Genomic DNA, 22,184 nt, shown 5'->3' with positions numbered 1-22,184 from the left:
ACTAAACTGTGTGCCTCACTGTGTGCATAATCTAGAGTGCCTACTTCTTAATTATTCATAAAGTCTGTCATAAACATTTTCAGGTGGTTCCAGTGGTCTTCAAAACTAGGACAAATTCAAGGATTTGTCCTTCAAAAAAAAGGACAAATTCAAGGATTTGTCCTTCAAAAAAAGGGACAAATTCAAAGATTTGTTGAAAACAAATGCCATTCATACAGTAGGTATTCAGTAATGAGTGCCTCCTCCTACACCTATTCCTACCTACATCATTTTTTAAAGATATGTTCATGAATTTATGTTTGTGTTTATAACTTATCCTCATACTAGATTATAAGCTCTCTGAAGGCAGTTTTTGTCTAACTTTATATCTCTCTTAACCCCTAATATAATTCTCTGTGTATAGTAGCTGTTTAACAAATACTTGTTCAATTGATTACATATTTTTTAAATGGGTAAATCATAAAAGTCCTTAAATTAGCTCAGGAAGACAACTTAATCTACTTTTGTGCAGTGTTAGACATCACACAACTGTGCTAACTGAGCCTATTACATATTTGTTATCCAGTCATTATTAGGCACTCAACACAGAAAAACCACCCCTTTTCTCTTTCCCAATTGACTAATATTTTCCATACCCCTTCCAAACCTATTCCAGTTGACACTCATATTAGAGTGCTGGGCTTGGAATTAGAATGACATGCATTCAAAGCTAGCCTTAGACATTTATTCAGTGACCCCAGGAAAGGCAGTTTATTTCCTTATCTGTAAAATGAGGATAACAACAGCACCAGTATTCCAGGGTTATTGCGAGGATCCCTGGAGATAATCTTGAGCACAGTGCCTGGCATGTAGTGACTCTATATAAATGTCAGCTATCATTATCCTCAAACCCCTCAAGTCATTATTCCATTCCCAGTGGACCTTGTTCAGTATTTCAGAATCTTAGGAACATGCTCTCTAATACCAATCCTCTCTCATTTTGCATATTAGAAAACTAATATCCACAAGTGACTTGTCTACATCACCTGTAGTGCAGGTAGCAGGGCTTGGTTTCAAACCAAAGTTTTCTGGCACCAAATCCAGTACTCTTGGCTGATTCTTCTTTATTTTAAAAACTTTTTAACATCATTCCTCATCCTTTTTCATTCAAAGCTTCTGATTTAAGCCTTTGTCATTAAGGCTGACTTCTCCACTTGTTTCCTTGATCCTATCCCCTGATGTCACCTCTACCATCTTCTTCCCCTTCCCCTGCTCCTCCCTGATCATCTCTCCACCATCCTCTGATCTTCCATATCTTCTGTTAAGGAATGGAAAGAAAGACGATTCTTGCAGATCCCTCAGTAGTTAATGGAGGGAGATTTACTTAGCCCTAATGTTAAAAGGATCTAGCGATGCACTAGCATTTATTTAGCTCACGTAGCCATGGCCTGTTTCATCTCCACATGTCTAGTCAGCAGGGCTGGATGCAATGACTACCTCAGAATAAGTACCAAACTTGCTTTTAGGTAATCATGAAGCAATATCACTATGGCTAAAGGCTGTCACAAAACTGCACCTAGGGATGCACAGTTTGCACGTAAGCCCCTTGGGCCAGTCAAGTCCTTGTCAAGTCCCCCAAATCTAATTCATATTACACAGGGAAGTAGAAACCTATTGTGGTAGGTATTAGTTGATCCTGACAAATCTCTATTTCTTCTCTGCAGTTTATATAAATATGTCAAAATCTCTCCATTTTAAAATTACATTTAAAAAAAGAAATCTCTTCTGAGATAAATGGGTTACTAAATGGGACATATACATAAAAAAAGAAACAATAGAAATTTCCCTTAATTTCCTTTTCCCCTCTAGTTTTCATCTGGTACATATCATATCTCTTTTGCTTTTCAGAGACAAATTGCAAGGGAGGGAAAAAGTCTATACTAGTTAGCTCCATTTTCTGTCTAAACAAGAAGTAAGTGCACTTCTCAATCCTTTTCAGCATGACTTTTGATCTCAGTCAAAGGTTCAAGGTTATCAATGATCTCTTAATTATCAGATTTAATAACCTCTTCTTAGTCTTCATCCTTTTTGACCAATATATTGCATTTCATACTTTTGACAGTTTCCTCTTTTTGGATATTCTCTATATCCTGGGTTTTGGTGAAACTTTGTTCTCTTGTTTTCTCCTGACTTGCAACATACCTTCCTTCCATTTTCCTGTGTGACCTTGAACAAATAGTTTAAATTCTTCTGTCTCTTGGGCTGTTCCTTCATTTGTTTGACTGGATTACTATCCAAATGACCCATCCTGTATATAGATATACATCAGACTTTGTCCTCTCCCTCCATTCTCAGTGCGAGCTCATCAGCTTGCATAATGTCACTTCTCATTTCTGTGCAAATGACTCTCAGATGAAAGTATAAATATAAATGACATAGGTATACATATTCAACCTGTTATTTCTAAAATTCCAATTTGAACATGTCACTACCTTCATCAAGAAACTTTCAGTCACTCTCACTTGGATTTAGAATAATACAGACATATCAAACTCTTTACAGTTTGATTGACAAATTTTACCTTTCTAGTCTTGTTGCACATTATTCACATATTCTTAAGTTCCAGCCAAACTAACTTACTTTCTTACATGTTTATATTTATTTATCTGTGTATATATCATTCCTTTCTCAATCTTGCGCCCCCCCCCCCATTGTCTGTCAAATGTTGTTTTTGAACATTGAAGCAGTAATTATTTATTTTTTTAAATTTGTAGCCACACTGCTTAAATAAGACAGTCAGATCACATGGTAGATAAAGTAGAAGGCCTGCAGCTAGAAAGTCCCATCTTTGTGAATTCAAATTCAACCTCAGACACTTACTAATTCTGTGTGACCCTGGGCAAATCATTTTACTCTGTTTGCCTCAGTTTCTTCATTTGTAAAATGAGCTAGAGCTAGAGAAGAAAATGGCAAACCATCTTTGCCACGAAAACCCAAAAAGGGGTTGTGAAGAATCAGACATATCTAAAATGACTCACAATTACAAAAATAATAAAGGACCTAAATAAAAATAAGAGCAATAATAATAGTAGCTAACATTTATATGATACTTTAAGGTTTGCAAAATGTTTTAGGAAATAAGTGTATGAATAAGGAAATTTACACACTAGATATTTGTTTTGTGTAGCTGATATTTTCTATTTTCTAAATATCTTCTATTCATACTTAAAAACTCAGCAAGGAACAAGGGAAAGTCATCTGTAACAAATATCCTTCTTGCTTGATAATGCAGGCTCTTTCTTTTTCTGTTTCCCTGTTTTGTTTTTTTCAATATTATTCTGGAAATGAACATGGAATAAAAGAATGATTTTCTTTTCTTTCTTTTTTTTTTTTTTTTAATAAAGATATGCAGAGAAAGTTATGGAGTAGTTGAAGAGAAGAAGCTTATACCTGGAGGAGACAAAATGACTGTTCAGAAAGACAACAGGTTAGTATTGTTAATTGTTCTTTTTTGTGCCCATAGCAAGACATTTATTTCATGACTTAGAAGTCAATCTGTTGACCTTTTTAGAATAAGACTGGTGCAAAATTCTAAGTTCTTTTATGAGAACTATGTTATAATGGAGTCACAAAATGAGGGAGGGGAGGTACATTTTGTAAAATAGTCATGGATGGTTTTTTCAGCTGATGAAGAGAATTGATACTGACTTCAGATTTGGTTGTTCATTATTGTTTCTAGTTTCTTATATTCATTCTAATGAAAATTGATTTGTATTTTCAAATACAGCTGATGACTGACTTTAAGAATCAGAAGAGTTCTGGGTTTGTCTTTTTAGAAAGAATTACATTTAAAAAATCATCTGTGAAGGAGAGCTTTAAAAACTCAACAATTTATGTTTAAATAATTAAAGTCACTTATAAATCACTTGCAAATCCATGTGAAGCCATGGCATTTTCAGTATGTCATATTTAGCCTTCCATATGCCCTGTATTTTCATTTTTTAACATTAAGATAGATTGGAGGTCAAGGAAATGTATAATTAATGGGAAAAATATAGATTAGAGGCAGCATGATTTAATGGATATAACTGTGGATTTAAGAGTCAGGAATACTAACAATAACAACAACAACTATAATAACAGCTAAGATTTATATACTATTCAGTGTGCTAACTGCTTTACATATATTATTGGTAATTGATATTGATAATATATTGATTCTTAAAATAACCCTGGGAGAGAGATGCTATTATTATCCCCACTTTACATCTAAGTAATCTGAGGGAAAAAGATTAAGTAACTTGCCCAGCTAGTAAGCTATGGTTTTCCTGATTCTAGAGCTAGTATCCACTCTTCCATCTAGCTGTTTCCAAGATGCCCTAGGGATAGAGAGGTTGGAATCCCACTTCAGATATTTAGTTTTTCTGTGTCTTTGTTTCTTATCTGTATAATGAAGGGATTGGATTTAACCTTGAGAGGTCCTTCTAGCTCTCAATGTGTGATCCTGTTCTCTTAGAACTTCTATCTCTTTACTTAACAGATACGAAGCAGCCATTGAAATCTAATGTTTACCAGTCTTTTTCGGTCTTGTAAGACACTAGTGATAAGAGTAGTTAGCTTGAGTGCCAGAGCCAACTGAGACTAACTTCACCAATTCATTAACCAACATAAATACCTTTTGGTGGTGACATTTTCTTTTCTGGGAAAACAAAAGGCTAATCTTGTCACAAATAAGTAATTGCTGCTAGGTATGTTTTTGGAAATATCTTTAGGACTGAAAAACAATTGACTTACTAATTTTTGTTATGTGTTATGCAGTCATGTACAGATGTGTGGGTATGTGTACACTCACACATACACAGACATCTATAATGGAGGTTAAGTGACTTGGGGCTAGTAAGCCCATGATCATAGATTTTGTATAATGTGTAGCATCACTCATAACTCATGCTGGCACCAGCATATTAGATCCCCAGAGGGGTCACTGCTATCTTCGGATCTAGGAATGAACTTTTGTGTGATTACTTCTAACACTGTAGTTCATGAGTTTCCTACCAATTTGTTTCCCATTCAAAATGGCTGAATATCCATCCATCTTGATTAACTTTTAGAAAAATTAGGTTTGGAAAATTGTCATGTTGAAATGTGCAATGATTTTGTTGGCCCACATGATTTCCCTTATCATCAATGGCTCACATTCTAGGAAAGTATTTTTCTTTTTTTTTTTCCAGCTGATTATTCTTCCTAAATTTTCTGACTTCCTTTGATCTTTGTTGAGTATTGTTATTCAGTCTTGTCTGACTCTTTATGATCACATTTGAGGTTTTCTTGGCAAAGAGTTTGGAGTGACTTGCCATTTCCTTCTCCAATTCATTTGGCAGATGAGGAAACTGAGGCTAGGGTTAAGTGACTTGCTCAGAATCATTTACTCAAATAGCCTCCTAAGTAAGCACAATAGATATAACAAATTTCCCCTGGAATTTTGGGATGCACTTTCCTAAAAGAGGGAGGAACATGGTGGACATGAATATAAAATAAAGTGTTATCAAGGCACACAATGTGTGTGGGAAACACATATGGCAAAAGCAACTTACAACTCTGGAAGAACAGTACTTGGATTTCTTGTTTTGATGGCTTGATTGTTTCTTGCTCTGGAAAAGCCTTATGAAGTTCACTGTCGACAAGGTTATAGGAATTAGTAATGGACAAGTCACCCAACTGTTAAGATGAGCTGGCTCCTTAAAGGGCTTAATTTGTTTCCTGATCCAAACGGGTCAGGCAGGTGACTCTGCTGTGAGGTTCTTCTTAAATTTTTCTGCATCCATGGACTGATGGACTCTCTGGACTTCATTCTTTAATGGGCAGATGCAGTCTCTTATCACCTCTAGTCTTTGCTCTTTCATAAAAGGCAACAGCCAGGATCCCATAAGGAGCTGCATAATTTCTTGGATGGAGGGCCAACCTTAATGTCAGAAAGACCTACATTTTCTCACACACACACACACACACACACACACACACACACACACACACACACACTCATACATACTCACAAGCTTTGTGACCAAAGAAAGGCATTTAACCTTTCTGTGTCTCAGGCAAGTCTGAGCAATGAAAAATTTCAGAATAGTTGCATATCTATATTGATATTCTTTTTAAAATTGAGAATTTCCTACATTGATGTAAATCCAAAAATACTCTCCATTTCTCTATATTTTAATTGAGTTTACTTTTGAAATACAGTGTTAATTTTAATTCAATTTGTCTCTATAGGTTTGGAAATTGTCATATTGAAATGTGGAATGATTTTATTATCCCAGATGGTTTCCCTTATCATCTTTGATGGCTCATATTCAAAGAAAATTTTTTTTCTTTTTTTTTTTCAGCTGAATATTCCTGCTAAATTTCCTGACTTAGTTCTTTGTTGAATATTGTTGTTATTCAGTCTTGTCTGACTCTTCATGACCTCATCTGGGATTTTCTTGGCAAAGATACTGTATTGGTTTGCCATTTCCTCCTTCATCTCATTTTACAGATCAGGAAACTGAGGCAAATAGTGTTAAGTGACTTGCTCAGGGTCACATGGCTAGTAAGTGTCTGAGGCCAAATTTGAATTCATGAATGAGTCTTCCTGACTCCAGATCTGGCACTGTATACTCTATGCTGTCTTGCTGCCTTTGACTGATTATATATGCCCTGAGCAGTCTTTGATGAATAGAAGTCATTGCTATCAGGAGTTGAAAGAGACTCAAGAATCATTTTGTCCAACTCCCTTATGACAATGACAATGCTGAAACTGAAATGCTAATGATTTGCCCAGTTATACAAGTAATAAGAGCAGAGCCAAACAATCTCCCACGTCTTTTGTACCCAAATCTCCTGCTTCTAGGATAAAATACAAAGTGTTCTTTTGGGCATTTATAAACCTTTACAATCTGGCTCTAGCTTCCCTATCTAGATTATTCTCATTTACATGCCCTATATTAGCGTCAATATGTTTGGAATTATGATGAAATGAAGACATTCAGAAGTGATTTAACAGATAGCAGAAGATTTATTTAGCCACAGCATAAAAAAAGATACTTGACAAAGATATATCATTTAGCTAAGGTAGAAGCATATACAAAAGTATATGGTCATCAGGGCAGAATGGAGTTACTCCTAATCTCTTGGGACATATAACAAGTCCCAAGGACCTCCAAACTTATAATTTGTCAGGCCTGTTTTATGCTTTTAGGTGAATAAAAAGACTTGGCCTTAGCTCCCTTAGTCAACCATATCTTAAGGGCAGTTTCAGTGATTTAAAAAAAAAACCTAAACTGCTTTCAGCAAAATCTTATTAAAAACTAGCCCAGACTCAAGAGGAAATGTTGAAAGGACTTCCTACTCTCAACCAACTACCCCCAAATTGCTAGAGTTTTAATCAAAAACTACTTTGATTTGCTTAATATACATTTGCTATTTACCTCTGTATGTTCTTATTTCTTTCATAAATTATATGCAAATGCTTAATAGATATTTCATGATAGATTGGGAGAAATGATAATTATTTGGAAAATTTTCTGTCATTAAGTTAGGAGACTATAAAGTTGAAGGATAGTGTTCTAAGTATTTCCATTATATATGCTTATATTCATCTCATAGTTTCTTTCTATTCCAGGAATACTCAGGGTTAAATCAGTTATATGATGCCTAAATCTCCCACTATCTGCTGCTTTTTCTCCAACCCGCATACTGCTGAACAAAGCTGGAGAAAATTGCAAAATTGTGCTGACTGGGTCTGCTACAAATTTATGTTACATAGTCTCAACTGGACCCTTAATGCAGGCAAGGCAATCCTTTTATACTTCTGTCATCAATTTAATATCACACTCAGCTTTTCATACCTTCTCTAACTTCCCATGGCTCTTCTTATTCCCACCTTTAGCTAAGAACTTTCTCTTATATTTTATTGAAAGTAATTGAGGTCATTCACTAAGAGGTTCCTTTCCTCCTCTCAAATCACTTAGATGCCTTCTGCCACTGTCTTCTCCTCCATCTCTGTCTCACATGAAGAAGTGACCCTTTTCCTTCCCAAGGCAAATCCCTTTATGTATGGCACAGACAATCTAATTTCATCCTGTTCTCTCCAGAAGATTGCTTTGTACCGCTCTTTAATATTCAGTCTCTCCCAATATATTGGCTGCTTCTCAGACATATCCATTTCTCTACTATTCTCAAAAAACCTTTATTTGATTCTACAATTCCTGCTAGCTACTTCTAAATTATTGCTTTCTTTGAGATACTATATTCTTCTCAGAGTTATCTTCATCATAAGGGATGTAATTTTATTCCTAATTTTAAATAATATAAATCTTGTTATCTAATATTCATACTATTTTACTATTTATTATGTATTCTATTCATACTATTAATAGTATTAGGCATGCACTAATGTTTAGAGGCATACTATAAAAAGTTATTGTATATAGATTTATGCCTTTTCTTCCCCTTTAAATTTGCATACTTGCAAGTAAATCCAGGCAATTAAGAATTGTGTAATGCCTTAAATTTAATGTCTAACTGGGGATTTTAAAGGAACAAAAATATATCTGTAAAGCAGATAACTTGTTTTGCTATGAAAGTTGTCACCTCTATCTTTATTGCAGCTTGCCAAGTCTGTGTTGTGGTTGGGACTTGAGAACATTTGATAATATATTCCATAAAAGGAAGATTAAAAAGTATGTTGGAAAAAAAATGTTAGTTGGCATCAGAGAGCAAAGGCAATGGTGGGAAACCCATTTCATTGTTTCTGTGAGAGTCTTCTAGTCTTTTCTTCTCAGAAACTCTGTTTGCTGCCCTTAACATTAATGAATTTTATGATAATCATGCATAGGATGTGATTGGGAGTAATTTTTAGCTCCAGCTTTGAGTTTTGTATAAGTCTATCCAAAAAAGAAAAAAGTCTATCTGTTAAGACTATCCATCAGAGAACAGGATTATATAGCACTAAGATAGATTTGGAACTTTTAGTCCAAATTCATTTTACAGATGAGGAACCTGAGGTAAGGAAAATTAAGTGACTTGCTTAAAGTCACCTACAGTTTTAATTTGTTGCATAATCCAGTTGCTAGAGTTTCATTGAAAAGGTGTAAGAGGTGACCACATGGGGAAACTTACTGTTCAGGGATGAACTAAAGTTTTTTTGGAAGTATATATGAGTTCAGATATCATCTAACAGTCTTGTGTTAGTGGATGCACCTTTGTGTATAATTACAGCCCTTTGATTTGTTATCTCTTTGACATTGGACATATTATATAGTGTAATAATAATAATTATTGGTGGTTCTTAGTTTCCTCATCTGTAAAATGAGGAAATTAATTTCTAAAAATGATTTCCTAGTTCTCCATTTAATATGCTTATAATTACCTCATTACCTCCTTATTACCCCTATGAATAAAATTTTCTGTTTGGCATTCAAAGTCCTTCATAATCTGCTTCCCTTTACCTCCACCTTTTCCAGTGTTTTTATATCCTTCACATACTATTTCATCCAATGAGATTAGCCTCCCTGCTATTCTCCAAACAAGATTCTGGACATTTTCACTGATCATCCTTCATACTTGGAATGCTCTTCCTCTGCATATTGGCTTCCTTCAAGTCCCATCAAAAAGCCTACCTTCTGAGGAAACCTTAAAACACATTAAGAGATTGGAGACAGGCTCTGTTTTGCTTCAGCGGAAACAAAGGCATGGGTAGCAATCATGATCTCAGACAAAACAAAAGAAAAATAGAAATTATTGGTAATTTCTAGTTTAGTTGACAGATTGTAGGAAGTTAAGCAGAGAGTGAGAGGAAAGGAAGTGGAGACACTTGTTATATACTGTCTTTTCAAAGCTGTCCATTTGGCCATTCTTTACAAGTTTTCCATTACTTCTAGCAGCTTTTTGCTTTCTTCTTCATAATCTGTCAGTTTAGCCACAAAAGGCAGGAGATATATTGGGCAATAGTTAGTGGTGTTAAATGAAGCAAGTCTGGATTTTTTTGAGGATGTGGGGAAACATAGTGTTTATTTTTTTAGGCCTTAGGAAAACATCTAGTAGACAGGGAAAGATCAAAGATTAATGAGAGAGCAGAGATGGTCGAGGGGGCATTTTGCTGGAAAACAGGATTGAATGGGATCCTGTACAGGTCAAGGACTTGTTTTGGCAAGGGGAAGGGCCACTTCTTATGAGTTAGGTGAAAGAGGAGATAATGACAGAAGGCATCTGAAGGATGTGAAATGAGAGGGGAGAAGAGCAAGTTCTTGGTGAATGGCTTCAGTTTTAAAAATAAAACAAGGCAAGGTTGTCAGCTATGAGAAAGGGGTAGAGGTGATAGGGTGGGAAGCCCAAGAAATTTGAAAAGGTTTAAAAAGATTTAAACCACTGTGATGATTGGGATAATGAATTATTTATTGGGATAGGGAGTTATTTAGGAAGGTTTAGGTAGATTGTGCAATACCTGTGAAGGTCCAGTTAAGGTTATGTACCATTAATTTGTAGTGAACCCAGTCTGAACAAATTGTGTGATATTTTTTGTCTTTTTTAAGTAGCACCTCTGTAGGAATGAATTCAGTAGATGGTTGGCATGAGCAAAAGTTTAGTTTGGCAGGGCATAGCTAGTGACAGGGACAAGCGACTCAAGGAGACAGTTGAATTGGTTTGCAAAGGGGTCAAGCTGGAGAAAGGACCAGAATGTGGCTACTGCAGTGATGATGGCTGGAAAGAGAATTGAGGGGTTGAAGGATTGGAGGTCACAGTGCAGATGGTTTGGTATTGGAAGGCAGAAAGCAAAAAGGGGAAATTGATAAACATGGATGTGGGATGTTTGTAAATGATGGCAAAATCAGAGGTATGACCTTTTTTGTGGTGGAAGAATAGGTCAAAGGAAGTGAATGAGTTGGAGGAACTGGAAGGTTAGGGTTTTTGAGGGAGTATCAGTATGTATGTTGAAGCCCCCTAGAATGAGGACAGGAGTTGGTAGGGGGAGAAAGATTATGAGAAACATACTGAAATCATTGATAAGGGAAGAAGAATGCTGTGAAAATCTGCAGACAATATCTCCCAAGATTTTGTTTGGATGGTAAAGTTGATTTTATGAACCCCAAATGGGAGAGAGGGACAGAGTGGGAACCTGGAAGTGGTGGGGAGAAGTTTTCTAATTCTCCAGCTTCAGATAGTGAGTTGAAGGGAATGATTGAAAGTGCAGCCAGTGTTGGAAAAGCTGGCCAGGAAAACTATGTTTTTGGAAGACAGCCAGGTTTCCAAGGGAACCACAAGATGGAAGGAATAGAAAAGGGAAAGATTTAAAATGAAGGCAAGTTTGTTGCCTATGGAGCAGGCTTTTTATAGGGTAGGGTGGAAGGGAATGGTAATGTTTGGTTGAAACTTTAAGTCAGTTGAAGGGAAATAAAGAATGGGGTTTGGATGATGACCTACAGGGGTTCAGAATCATGGGATTTGGAGTATATGATTGGATGTGTGAGATTTTTCTTATCATTAAATGAAAATGTTACCAAGACTTTAAAAACCAACAAGTTTTTAAGGTCTTTTTAGAGTCTTGGACAATTTAGGGGAAGAAGTAAACACTTGGGAACAGAAGCAGTTGTGATATTCTTGTTCTCCAATGTAAGAGAGGAGGCTGCAAGCTCCATTAAATAGCATCTTTTCCCTCCCTCATCAGTGGGAGGCTGGTATAATGGAATGATGCTTCTCTTCCCACAAGCAGCTGGAAACCAAGCAGGAGATGCATGGATATAATGGGAAGGCTCTCATTTCTCCACATTCCTCTCTGAGCTTCAGGCAGGAGATGCTAGTGTAAGGTACTGTGATAAGTTCCAGGAATACAAATATAAGCAAAAATAGTCCCTATCCTCAAAGACCTTACACTTTAATGAAGGAAAACACACAGAAAGGGGAACTTAAAATAATATGTGCTTATATGTTGGTGGTATGTAGGAGGAGTAGTGGGATTGTATTTGTTCAGGACCAATGTTGCTGTTGGGGATGTTGAAAAGGCAGGAAAGTAAGGAGTGGAGCTGAGAATGAGCAAAGACTTGACCTTGATCTTCCTGACTTCAAGCAGTATTCCAGGCTGTATCTTTCTTCCCCATTATTAAAAAATTAAGAAATACATATGAGGCAATGGTCTGATAAATGGTAGTTTATTTTACTATTTGAACAAAATGAGACAGACGCTCTTAGGTTAGTCAACATTTAATAGAAGGAAATTTACTTAGCCATAGCAGAAGAATAATATTCAACAAGGATCTTCCTTGAGAACAACAGGCATTGATTTAGCCAAGCAAACCTTCTTAGCTGAAGTACCTATTTTAAAAGCATGGCTATTTTGTTTTCAGATGACCAGGAAATGATATCAACAACTTGAGCCTTTAGTCCACTGAGCCACATGTGGTCTTTTAAGGGAAAATGATCCTAAATTGAATAAATTTCCATTCAACTCCAATCTTTTAGTGTAAGGTCCTTCAGTCTCCTTAAGAAGGATTTCGCCACTTATATAGTATTGTTTGCCTTGTGGCACAGTGGAAGATAAGTTCAAATTTAGCCTCAAACACTGCCTGTGTGATCCTGGGCAGATCATTTTACCCTGTTTGCCTCAGTTTTCTCATCTATAAAGTTAGCTGGAGAAGGAAACGGCAAAGCACTCCAGTATCTTTGCCAAGAAAACCCCAGATGAGGTCATGAAGAGACATGATTGAACAACAACATTTTGGGGGGCAGCTCGGGAGTTCAGTGAATAGATTGTCAGAGCAGATGTCAAGAAGACAAAGGGTTCCAAGTCAGCTTCAGATTCTTAATAACGGTGTGATCCTGGGCAAATCATTTAACCCTTTTTGTCTTAGTTTCTCATCTGTAAAATGAGCTGGAGAAGGAAATGGGCAATCCAATCCAGGCTAAAAGATGTTGATTCTTTCTGCATCATCACTGATTTTCATGATAGTTGAGAGAATTGCTCCACCCACTTAAATGTTCACCAGGATCACCTTCACCTTGGGAATGGCACGGGAGAGTACCAAATACCTGGCTTTTTTTGGAAAGCCTCCCAGACCTACTTCTATGGAGGTTGTTTGGACATTTTCACCACTCTTGTTTTGCCAGAAAGCAAAATCACCTGCCAGTATGACACTGTTGTTCCCTGAGTGTTCCCTTTGGAAAACTTAACATTAATCACTAAATGTTAAACAGGTATGGAGGAGCCAGTGAGTTTCACATTAGAGTAAGCATTGACCTATAGTTAATACCATTGCCAAGACCTGCTCTTCTGTTACTGAGCTGCCATTGCTGCTGGGTTCCCCTCTACTCCTCCCTTATGCCTATGGACTTTAGCATCTCAGGGTCCACATTTCTGCCAGCTGCCTCTTGACCAGTTTCACATAATTGACACTTGACTCTGCCCTCCTGTGCTGGGTGGTACAGCTATAATCCCTCCCCTCAGTTTGTCCACCAGGTTAGTGAGATCAAAAACACCATATGGGATGACTCACTATCTCCTGGGCTGTCATGCCAGGTATGAGTTCTTTTTCCAGTTAATGATTTTTCTCCCCAATATAGAAACTTCTCCAGCTGCCAGTCAGCTCCCAGTGAAGAATCCAGGATTTCCTGCACTATTTTCAGGGAAAGAAACAAAGCAAAATAAAAAGCAACAAAGTTATAAGACTTCTTTAGGTCAGTACCTGTATATTCCCTCATTGTTGTGGTCCTTTCTGCTACCTCTCAGAGGGATAGATATGTCTGTATTATTTACAAGTAGAGGACTAAGGTTTATTTGTTGAGCTATGTCGTGATTTCCAAAATGCCATTCCAAAAGCAAGTAATTCCTTCTTCATTCACACAGTCATAAAACTCTGTCAAGAGCTCTTTCATTATGCTTCCTTAAGGCAATTAAATGATGGCAATGATTAGCAAGCAAAGGCATCCAATCCCAGTGAAGGGATCGCATGTCTAATTATTTGTTCTTTTTAGTGAGAGGAGAATTGTTTTAATCTCCCCAAATTAATAACCTTTTGGTTACTTTGAAGGTCAGTTGAGTTTTAGGAAATCTCCTAGTAGAAATTGGAGGAAGCTTGAATTATTAGGCTGGAAGGCCCAGAGATAGTACAGTTTATAAATCCTAAAAGGTACAGTTATCTTCAAGGTACACTTCTTTAAAAAAAAAAAAATTTTTTTATTAAAGGTTTTTAATTTTCTAAAGATATGCATGGATAATTTTTCAACATTAATCCTTGCAAAACCTTGTGTTCCAATTTTCCTCTCTCCTTCCCCCCATCCCCTCCCCTAGATAGCAAGTAATCCAATATATGTTAAACATGGTAAAATATATGTTAAATCCAATATATGCATACATACTTATACAATTATCTTGCTGCACAAGAAAAATCAAATCAAAAAGAAAAAAAAACGAGAAAGAAAGTAAAATGCAAGCAAACAACAACAAAAAGAGTAAAAATGCTATGTTGTGATCCACACTCAGTTCCCATAATCCTCTCTCTGGGTGTGAATGGCTCTCTTCATCACAAGATCATTGGAATGTCATGTCATTGTTGAAAAGAGCCATATCCCTCAGAATTGATTGTTGTATAATATTACTGTTTCTGTGTACAATGATCTCCTGGTTCTGCTCATTTCATTTAGCATCAGTTCATGTAAATCTCTCTAGGCCTCTCTGAAATCATCCTGCTGGTCATTTCTTACAGAACAATAATATTCCATAACATTCGTATACCACAATTTATTCAGCCATTCTCCAACTGATGGGCATTCACTCAGTTCTTGCTACTACAAAAAGGGCTGGCACAAATATTTTTGCACATTAAGGTACATTTTTCTAATATATGTACTTCTTTCTTTTCTCTCTGAAAGACCAGTCATTTTATTCCCAGGCATTAAGGAAGAGGGAATTAGGGTGCATCTTACCATGAGTGATCACTATTTCTAGAGGTATTTTCAAAAGAACCAGGAGATGTAATCTTTGTTCATGTCTTTTCTCCACATTATCTAATTACTCCTTCAGTGAAATGATTCTGTTCCACCTACCAGGCAATGCCATTTTTTTTGGACTTAGACTATTCCTTTGAATGATATTTCTGCTCTTATTCCATATTGTAACAGAGTGAGGCACTGGTAGATCATTTAGCAATTAACAAAAGGAGATTTACGTAGTGGAAGAAGGATGTTCAACAAGGATAGGTATTGTAGTGAATGAAATGATTATTTTTCTCTTATGTTAATAACCAGTTATTAAATTAGGATTATGGTTTTCCCTTTCTATTTCCTCATTCAGGGCCCCAGCCACTGTAGGTCATTCAGCTAGTCTCTGAAGGACATTGCTGATAAATAAGATTGCCCAAATCCTCTGGAAAAAGACCATTTAAACAGAATCCAGTCTAGGCAAGTTCTTGCCCTTAGATAATAAGCTATTATTTATGAAACTCTCCATTATAAGTTAGGGTGATCCAGCTTATAATGAAGAAAAACAACCACAGTGATCCGGATAGGGATGGATTCCTTTTTCTAAAGTGCTGGAGGTAGCTGAATGTCATGTGCATATTACATTATCACTAGGATTTGCTGAGGCCTTTTAGCCCACCTCTTAATGTGTCTGCCCCCTCACTGATTGTTCACCAGTCAGGGCTGAGCTTTGTCTGTCAGTGATACCCACTTTTCCAAAGGTATTTCAACATTTCGTGATCTCTATGAATTTTGTCTTTTGTTACTGAGAGAAACCACTGACTATCAATTTATTGATTATTTGCCAACTTAATAAATTATGAGTTACCCTTTGAGCTTTTCATTCATCTTAGTTGACATTAAGTTGATTCTTATGAGCTCAGCTCCCTTTTTTTAATGGACATTTGCCATAGTTGAAGTATGGAGCTCTTTGTGGCTAGCTACACTCAGATATCCAGATAGCAACAGCCTCAGTCAGTTAGATCTTAAAGATGTCTCAATTTTTTTTAGCCTTACATGCATGGGGGAAGGGTTTAGGATTTTGCTCTCAACAGAAGCTAGATAGAAAAACACTGGCAGGATCTTTGTAACATCTGAAATAATTTTACACAAGGCATCTCAAGAAGAAGCACAAACTTGTAACAGGAGGAACCAAGAGCCAATAATTCTTAGTAAATAGTTAATAAGCCAAAACACAAATACTCAGCAAAAGTATGAACCTGATCTTATAGGTAAATAACAGCAAATATGAAGGTAATTGTTGCCTTCCATACAGATATGTAAATAACACAGTAGGGATTTAGACCTTCCAGCTGGTATGACTTCACGGAATGTAAATGCATATGTGCAAGTTTGCATGTTTTATTGAGGCGATAGAAATTCATCTAGTCTCAGACTTAAAATGAATAAAACTTTTGTCACTAAACTCTCTGGATTTTCTACCTTTTGTGGGTAAAATATTAAGCTAGATTGAATTGCTTACAAGTTGTGTTTTAGTGAATGGCTTGCTTTGATTCCTATATATGACTTCCTTCTCCTATGTTTGTGATTTTGTGTGTGTGTGAACTTAAACACCAAATAAAATAATAATTTCCATATATATAATAAAAAAGGAAAAAAGAATTATGCACAAAGCTGCGGATTTCTGATAAGTATGACTTGTTTTTCTTACAGAATATGTATTAAGTTCAATTCATAACTTTTAAGGCTATCCTGATTGTATTGTTTTACCTCCTTTATTCTATTTTTTTTTTTAAATATCAATGACTTTTGCTTTTTCTTACTCTGTGCTTTTTGTCCTTTTACTCCTTCTCAAGAAAAAAAGAAAGGAAACAGTTATTAACCAATATGCATATTTGAGTAAAACAAATTACCAAATTGGTCATGTATGTCCAAAAATATGTTTTATTTTGCATCTTGAGTCCATTACCTCACTCTCAAGAGGTCAACATCATGCTTTATCATCAATCTTGTAGATTGACTTGCCAGTATTCTAAAGTCTTTCAGAATTTATATATACACATATATGTTTATATATGTATATATTATATGCATAATGTATATTAGTAATATAGAATATGTAAATATAAATATATAACATATATATTTTATTTATAATCTCATATTGTATAAATTTATCTTTCCAAATTTCTGGGGAGTCATCTTTTTTGTCCTTTCTTATTGTCCATTAGTATTCCAAACAGCATACACACATATTACAGTTTGCTGAGCTGTTTAGTTTCTAGTTTTAATAGAATTACTATAAGTATTTTTGTATATTTGGATTTTCTCTTTTCTTGATTTCTTGGAAATATAAACTTAGTAGTAGTATTCCTAGATTAAAGGTTATGCATAAGTTAGCAACTTTGAGGGCATAGTTCAAAAATCGGTTTTCAGAATGACTGAACAAGTTTGTAGCTCCACCAACAACAGTGTCTTAATGTACTTCTGTCTTACATCCCTCAATCTTTGTCATTTTTCTTCCCTCTCATCCTCACTTTGCCATTCTGATAAGTGTGAGGTAAAACCTCGGAATTGCTTTAATTTTCATTTATCTAATGGTCATTTAGAGCTTTTTAAAATAATTGTTGATAGCTTGGATATTTCCCCTGAAAAACTACCTTGTGATATCTTTTGAATATTTATCATCTGGGGAATGGCTTTTATTCTTTGAATTCGAACCAATTTCTTCTAAATTACAGAAATGAGAACTTTATCAGAGAAAATTGCTGCAAAGATTTTTTAAAGTTATTTGTGTCCCTTTTAATCTTAACTATGTTACTTTTGTTTTTGCAAAAACTTTTAAATCTTATAATAAAATTGTCCATTTTGTCTTCTGTGATCTTTGTTCCTTGTAATCAGGAACTCTTCAATTCAGAGACAATTTCTTATTTGCTCCTTTAATTTCTCTATGATGTTACCTATTATATATGTCATGTATTTATTTGAAGCTTATTTTGACCTATTACATGAAATGGTATTCTCTAACTAATTTCTCTCACATTGGCTTTGGGGGTCTTTGAGTTTGCCAGCTCAAAAGTGCTTCTTTTATGTTGTTTACCAGCTCTGTACCAGTGATCAAGCCTTCTTCTTCCTCTTCTTTTCTTTTTTAAAGTACCAAATAATTTTTTATGATTGCTCCTTTGTAATATAATTTGAGATCTGGCAATAATTTCATTTATACTTCCCCCCTCCCCAATTATTTCCCTTTAGATTCTGGATCTTTTTTCTTACAAATGAGTTTATTAATTTTTTTCTAGCTTTGTAAAAATCATCCTTTGTTAGTTTGAATGGTATAGTAGAGAATGGATTAATTTAGATAATAATGTAATTTAAATTATATTGGCTTGGTTTACCTGTGAATTCTTAGTATTTTTCTAGTTAGGGTTATATCTCATATGCATTTCTGCAAAGAGGGTTTTGTAGTTGCATTCATATAGTTTTGGTTGTATTACTAGGTAGAGATTCCTAACAACTTATACAATCTGAAGAAAATTTCTCATTTTGTGTTTTCTTTCTGAGTTTTGTTGGTAATAATATAGAATACTGATGATTTATATGAATTTATTTTCTATCGGTGTAAGTTGAATTTAACTATTGCAGTAGTTTCTAGTTGATTCTTTTATATTCTCTATGTAAACAACTATATATGTGCAAAAAAATAATTTTGTTTCAATTTTGCCTGTGCTTAGTTGCTTGGATTTTTTTTTTTTTCTTATTGCTATAGCCAGCACTTGCAGCACTATTTTAAATGATAGTGGTGATAATAAAATCTTTGCTTTATCCTTGATCTTAATTGAAAATATCTCTAATTTTACTGCATTTTATATGTTTCTTCCTGGGTTTAGACGAATATCATTTATCATATTAATGAAAAGTCCATTGCAGAAAAACCATATTATGCTTAAAAGCATAAAGACAATGAACAGTATTAGCATTTAATATACATACTCCAAGTATTATAGTAGCTACTGTGGTAGTCCATACTTTCCATTGCTATTTTTAACAGAAGTTGGGTGAAAAAAGAGTAGATTTTTGTCAAATGGAAAACCTGATATTACTCTTGTTATTAATATCATCTACTATATTTATATTTTTCTTTATATTGGACAAACTATATTCTTGATGTAAGTCTATCCCAGTCATAGTGTATAATCTTTTTAATATATTGTAGTCTTAATTTAATGTTTTTGTTTTGACGTTCATTATGGCCCGTAATTTGTTTTCCTCTGCTTTATCTCTTCCTGGTTTGTCTCAAAATCAAATTCGAATCATAGGATTTGGAAGGATCTTTCACTTTCTGTTTTTACAAGTTATTTAATATTAGAAGTAACTGTCTTTGAGTGTTTGATAGGATTCACTTATAAATTTATCTAAACCTTTCCCTGAAGTAGCTGCTACATTATTTACATCACACACACACACACACACACACAGAGTTTTGCTATCTTGATATTGATTGATATGACTGATATTGATATCTTCGGTGCCTTTAAACATAATTTAGTTTCTCTGCTTATCTCTTTCTGCTATCTATTTTTATTAAGCTTTGTCAGAAAAGATTGCCATTCTTACTTTTTTGAGATAAACTGCAAGATAATAGATTCTGCTCCAGCCTGTTATTTTAATTCTGTGAGGATATTTCTGTTTCATGTATTTCATATAAACGTTTTTTGATTCTGCTTTATAATTAATTCTCTTATCTTCTATTTTATTGGCACATGTATCTCATTCCTGTTCATAGTTATGATTTTTAATTGCATATTTTGCTTTATTTTGTCTTGTGCTTTTTCCTCTCTTTGCCCCTTTCCCCTTTACAAAAAAAGGTGAGAAAAAAATTTTTAGAGGCTATTTATTTACTTAATTTTTAAAAATCTATTGTCCAAGTCTAGAATATTGTCCCTTCTTAACTTCTTCTCTTAGACTTCCTAGGTTAAGTATTCAGTGACCTTGTGCAAGAACAATTTTTTGAGGGTGTTACCCATTTTCATATCTAGAAAATTGTGAAAATTCTTATTTCTTGGTAATGATAAGAATAATAAGTTCTCTGGAGTCCTGGGAGGCTTAATTTTGCTCAGTCAATATTAAAGGTGATTGACCATGTTAAAATTTAATGTTGTTATATATTGTTACCAAGGTCTTGAGCTACTCAAATATAAAAGAGACAAATTAAAATTATTTTTAAATCTTGGGAGAACTATTTTATTAGCCATCTATATTCACCAATATCTGATATGAAATTATAGTTTAAACATAGTTAAAAATCTTAAGTTAAACATTAAAAAAATTTGCCAATTAAAATTATTATATGTTGAGCTGTGAGGGCATTTTTAGTGATTCCATCTTTCCAAGATGAATGTCATGGGTGTGTATTCAAATATGTCTTGTTTGAAGACATTTTCAACAATCTCACAAGATTATCAGATGTCTTAATCTTTAGTGAATTGGGACAGTGAGAGAATCTTCTTATGTTTGGCTTACATTTAGACCTGATGAATGTTTCTTTTAGGATAAGGTAGGCTTTGTGCATATAAGTCTGAGGAAGCAGGCTAATAATCACACTCTTTTTGTCCCAAGAAACTGTCTCAGGTACAGGTTTGCTCAGGTGTGAGGGTGGAAGATATATTCTCTTGTTCATGGGAGTTTTTGCTATTGAAATTATACTGTAGGCTGTGGTTGTCTCTCTTTTATAGGATTCCATTTCATTCCATTTAGTATGTGTCCTCATTCTTAGTGAGAGGTTTTATTATGAGTATCAGTTTCAAAAAATAAAGGACAAGTAGGCATTCAATACAATAGCCCGTTGTTGCTATAAAACAGCTGGAGCAGACTTCGCTCTAAAAATATAATTACAGGACCCAAAACTATAATGAGAAATAAAAAAAAATAAAAAGACTAAAATTGAAATATATAGCCCTCATTGACATATATAACATGACCTTAATATCTTCTTTTTTTTTCTTTGGGCAGGCAGGAATTTGTGGATGCTTATGTCAACTATGTCTTCCACTTGTCAATCCATGAATGGTATGCAGCCTTTTCGAGTGGTTTTCTGAAGGTGTGTGGAGGCAAAGTATTGGAACTCTTCCAGCCTTCAGAACTCAGGGCCATGATTGTGGGAAACAGCAATTATAACTGGGAAGAGTTGGAAGAGGTAAGGGCATAATATGACATTTTGGTGGAGAAAGACTACAATTACTCTGGGTTTTGTCTATTCTGAGCTTAGTGTTTTTGTTAATATACCACAATTTATTAGGAGCTCTCTAATCCTTAAAGGGAGTTCTTAGTAGATGGGAGACAATCTTTAACCATTTTTTCAGTCTTTTCCCTCTGATCACACTTGTTCCTTATCTTGTCCCTTGGCTTTGCTGAGCTTGCCTTTGTTCCCTCATTCTTCCACAAGTAACCCAGTGTTTTTCCAATGTCTAGCAGGGCCAGCTTCCTCTCTATTTTCATAGTTCTGGATACCATTTCTATTGGCTTTCAGTTATTGAATAGATGAGGAAATGTGTGAATTTTCTGCAGTTTGCTAGTTTGTCTCAATTATGTTCATTATTATGTTTACTGTCTGAAGGAAAAGATCTTGATTATTGCTTTTATTTTTGTAAGTTTGTAAGCGCTGTTATTTTTCTAAGTTCCTTGGACTTTTTCTTTAACAGAGCACAATCTATAAAGGTGATTATTCACCTTCACATCCCACAGTGAAAATGTTTTGGGAAACTTTTCATGAATTTCCACTGGAAAAGAAGAAGAAATTTCTTTGTAAGTACTTATTAATGAGTTATATATCTTAATTCAGTAATTAAATAAGGATTTATTAAGTGCCTACTATGTGTAGGGATCCAAATATAAAAAAATTGAACTTCCATGCCCTTAAGAAAATTATATTCTACTAGAATGAAAACATTTACCTGGATAATTTAATACAAAATATGTAAATACAAAAAAAGTCATCAGGGTAGTGGCAAGGATAAGGGACTAACAATTCAGGGAGTACAGAAAGAGTTCTTTTAAAAAATAAAACGTGAGTTGAGCCATGAAGACGTCTAAAGATTCTTGGAGGTGGAGATGAAGAAAGGTGGTGCAGTTTGGGCAAAAGCACAGAAAAAAGGAGGCAAGAGTATTTTGTAAAGAGATCTCCAAGTATGTCAATTTGTATATAACATAAAGGATGTGGTGAAAGTAATGTGAAACTGATATTGACCTAGATTATGAAG

General features: G+C 34.9%; 1 protein-coding gene across 4 annotated transcripts in view; it reads left to right on the top strand.

Annotated features, from left to right (window-relative positions):
• HERC3 (HECT and RLD domain containing E3 ubiquitin protein ligase 3) overlaps window positions 1-22,184 on the top strand; it is a 123,821-nt gene that overhangs the window by 85,695 nt on the left and 15,942 nt on the right. For all 4 annotated transcript variants that reach the window (XM_031942750.1, XM_031942752.1, XM_031942753.1 and 1 more), the window contains exons 23-25: window positions 3,384-3,466; window positions 20,938-21,121; window positions 21,627-21,729. In XM_031942750.1, the coding sequence (XP_031798610.1) occupies window positions 3,384-3,466; window positions 20,938-21,121; window positions 21,627-21,729 (370 nt within the window). The remainder of the gene's footprint in view (window positions 1-3,383; window positions 3,467-20,937; window positions 21,122-21,626; window positions 21,730-22,184) is intronic.

The sequence above is a fragment of the Sarcophilus harrisii genome, chromosome 6 (genome assembly GCF_902635505.1).
Source record: "Sarcophilus harrisii chromosome 6, mSarHar1.11, whole genome shotgun sequence".
Classification (NCBI taxonomy): domain Eukaryota; kingdom Metazoa; phylum Chordata; class Mammalia; order Dasyuromorphia; family Dasyuridae; genus Sarcophilus; species Sarcophilus harrisii.
Note: the sequence above shows the minus strand (reverse complement) of the source record. Positions and strands in the feature narration are given on the sequence as shown.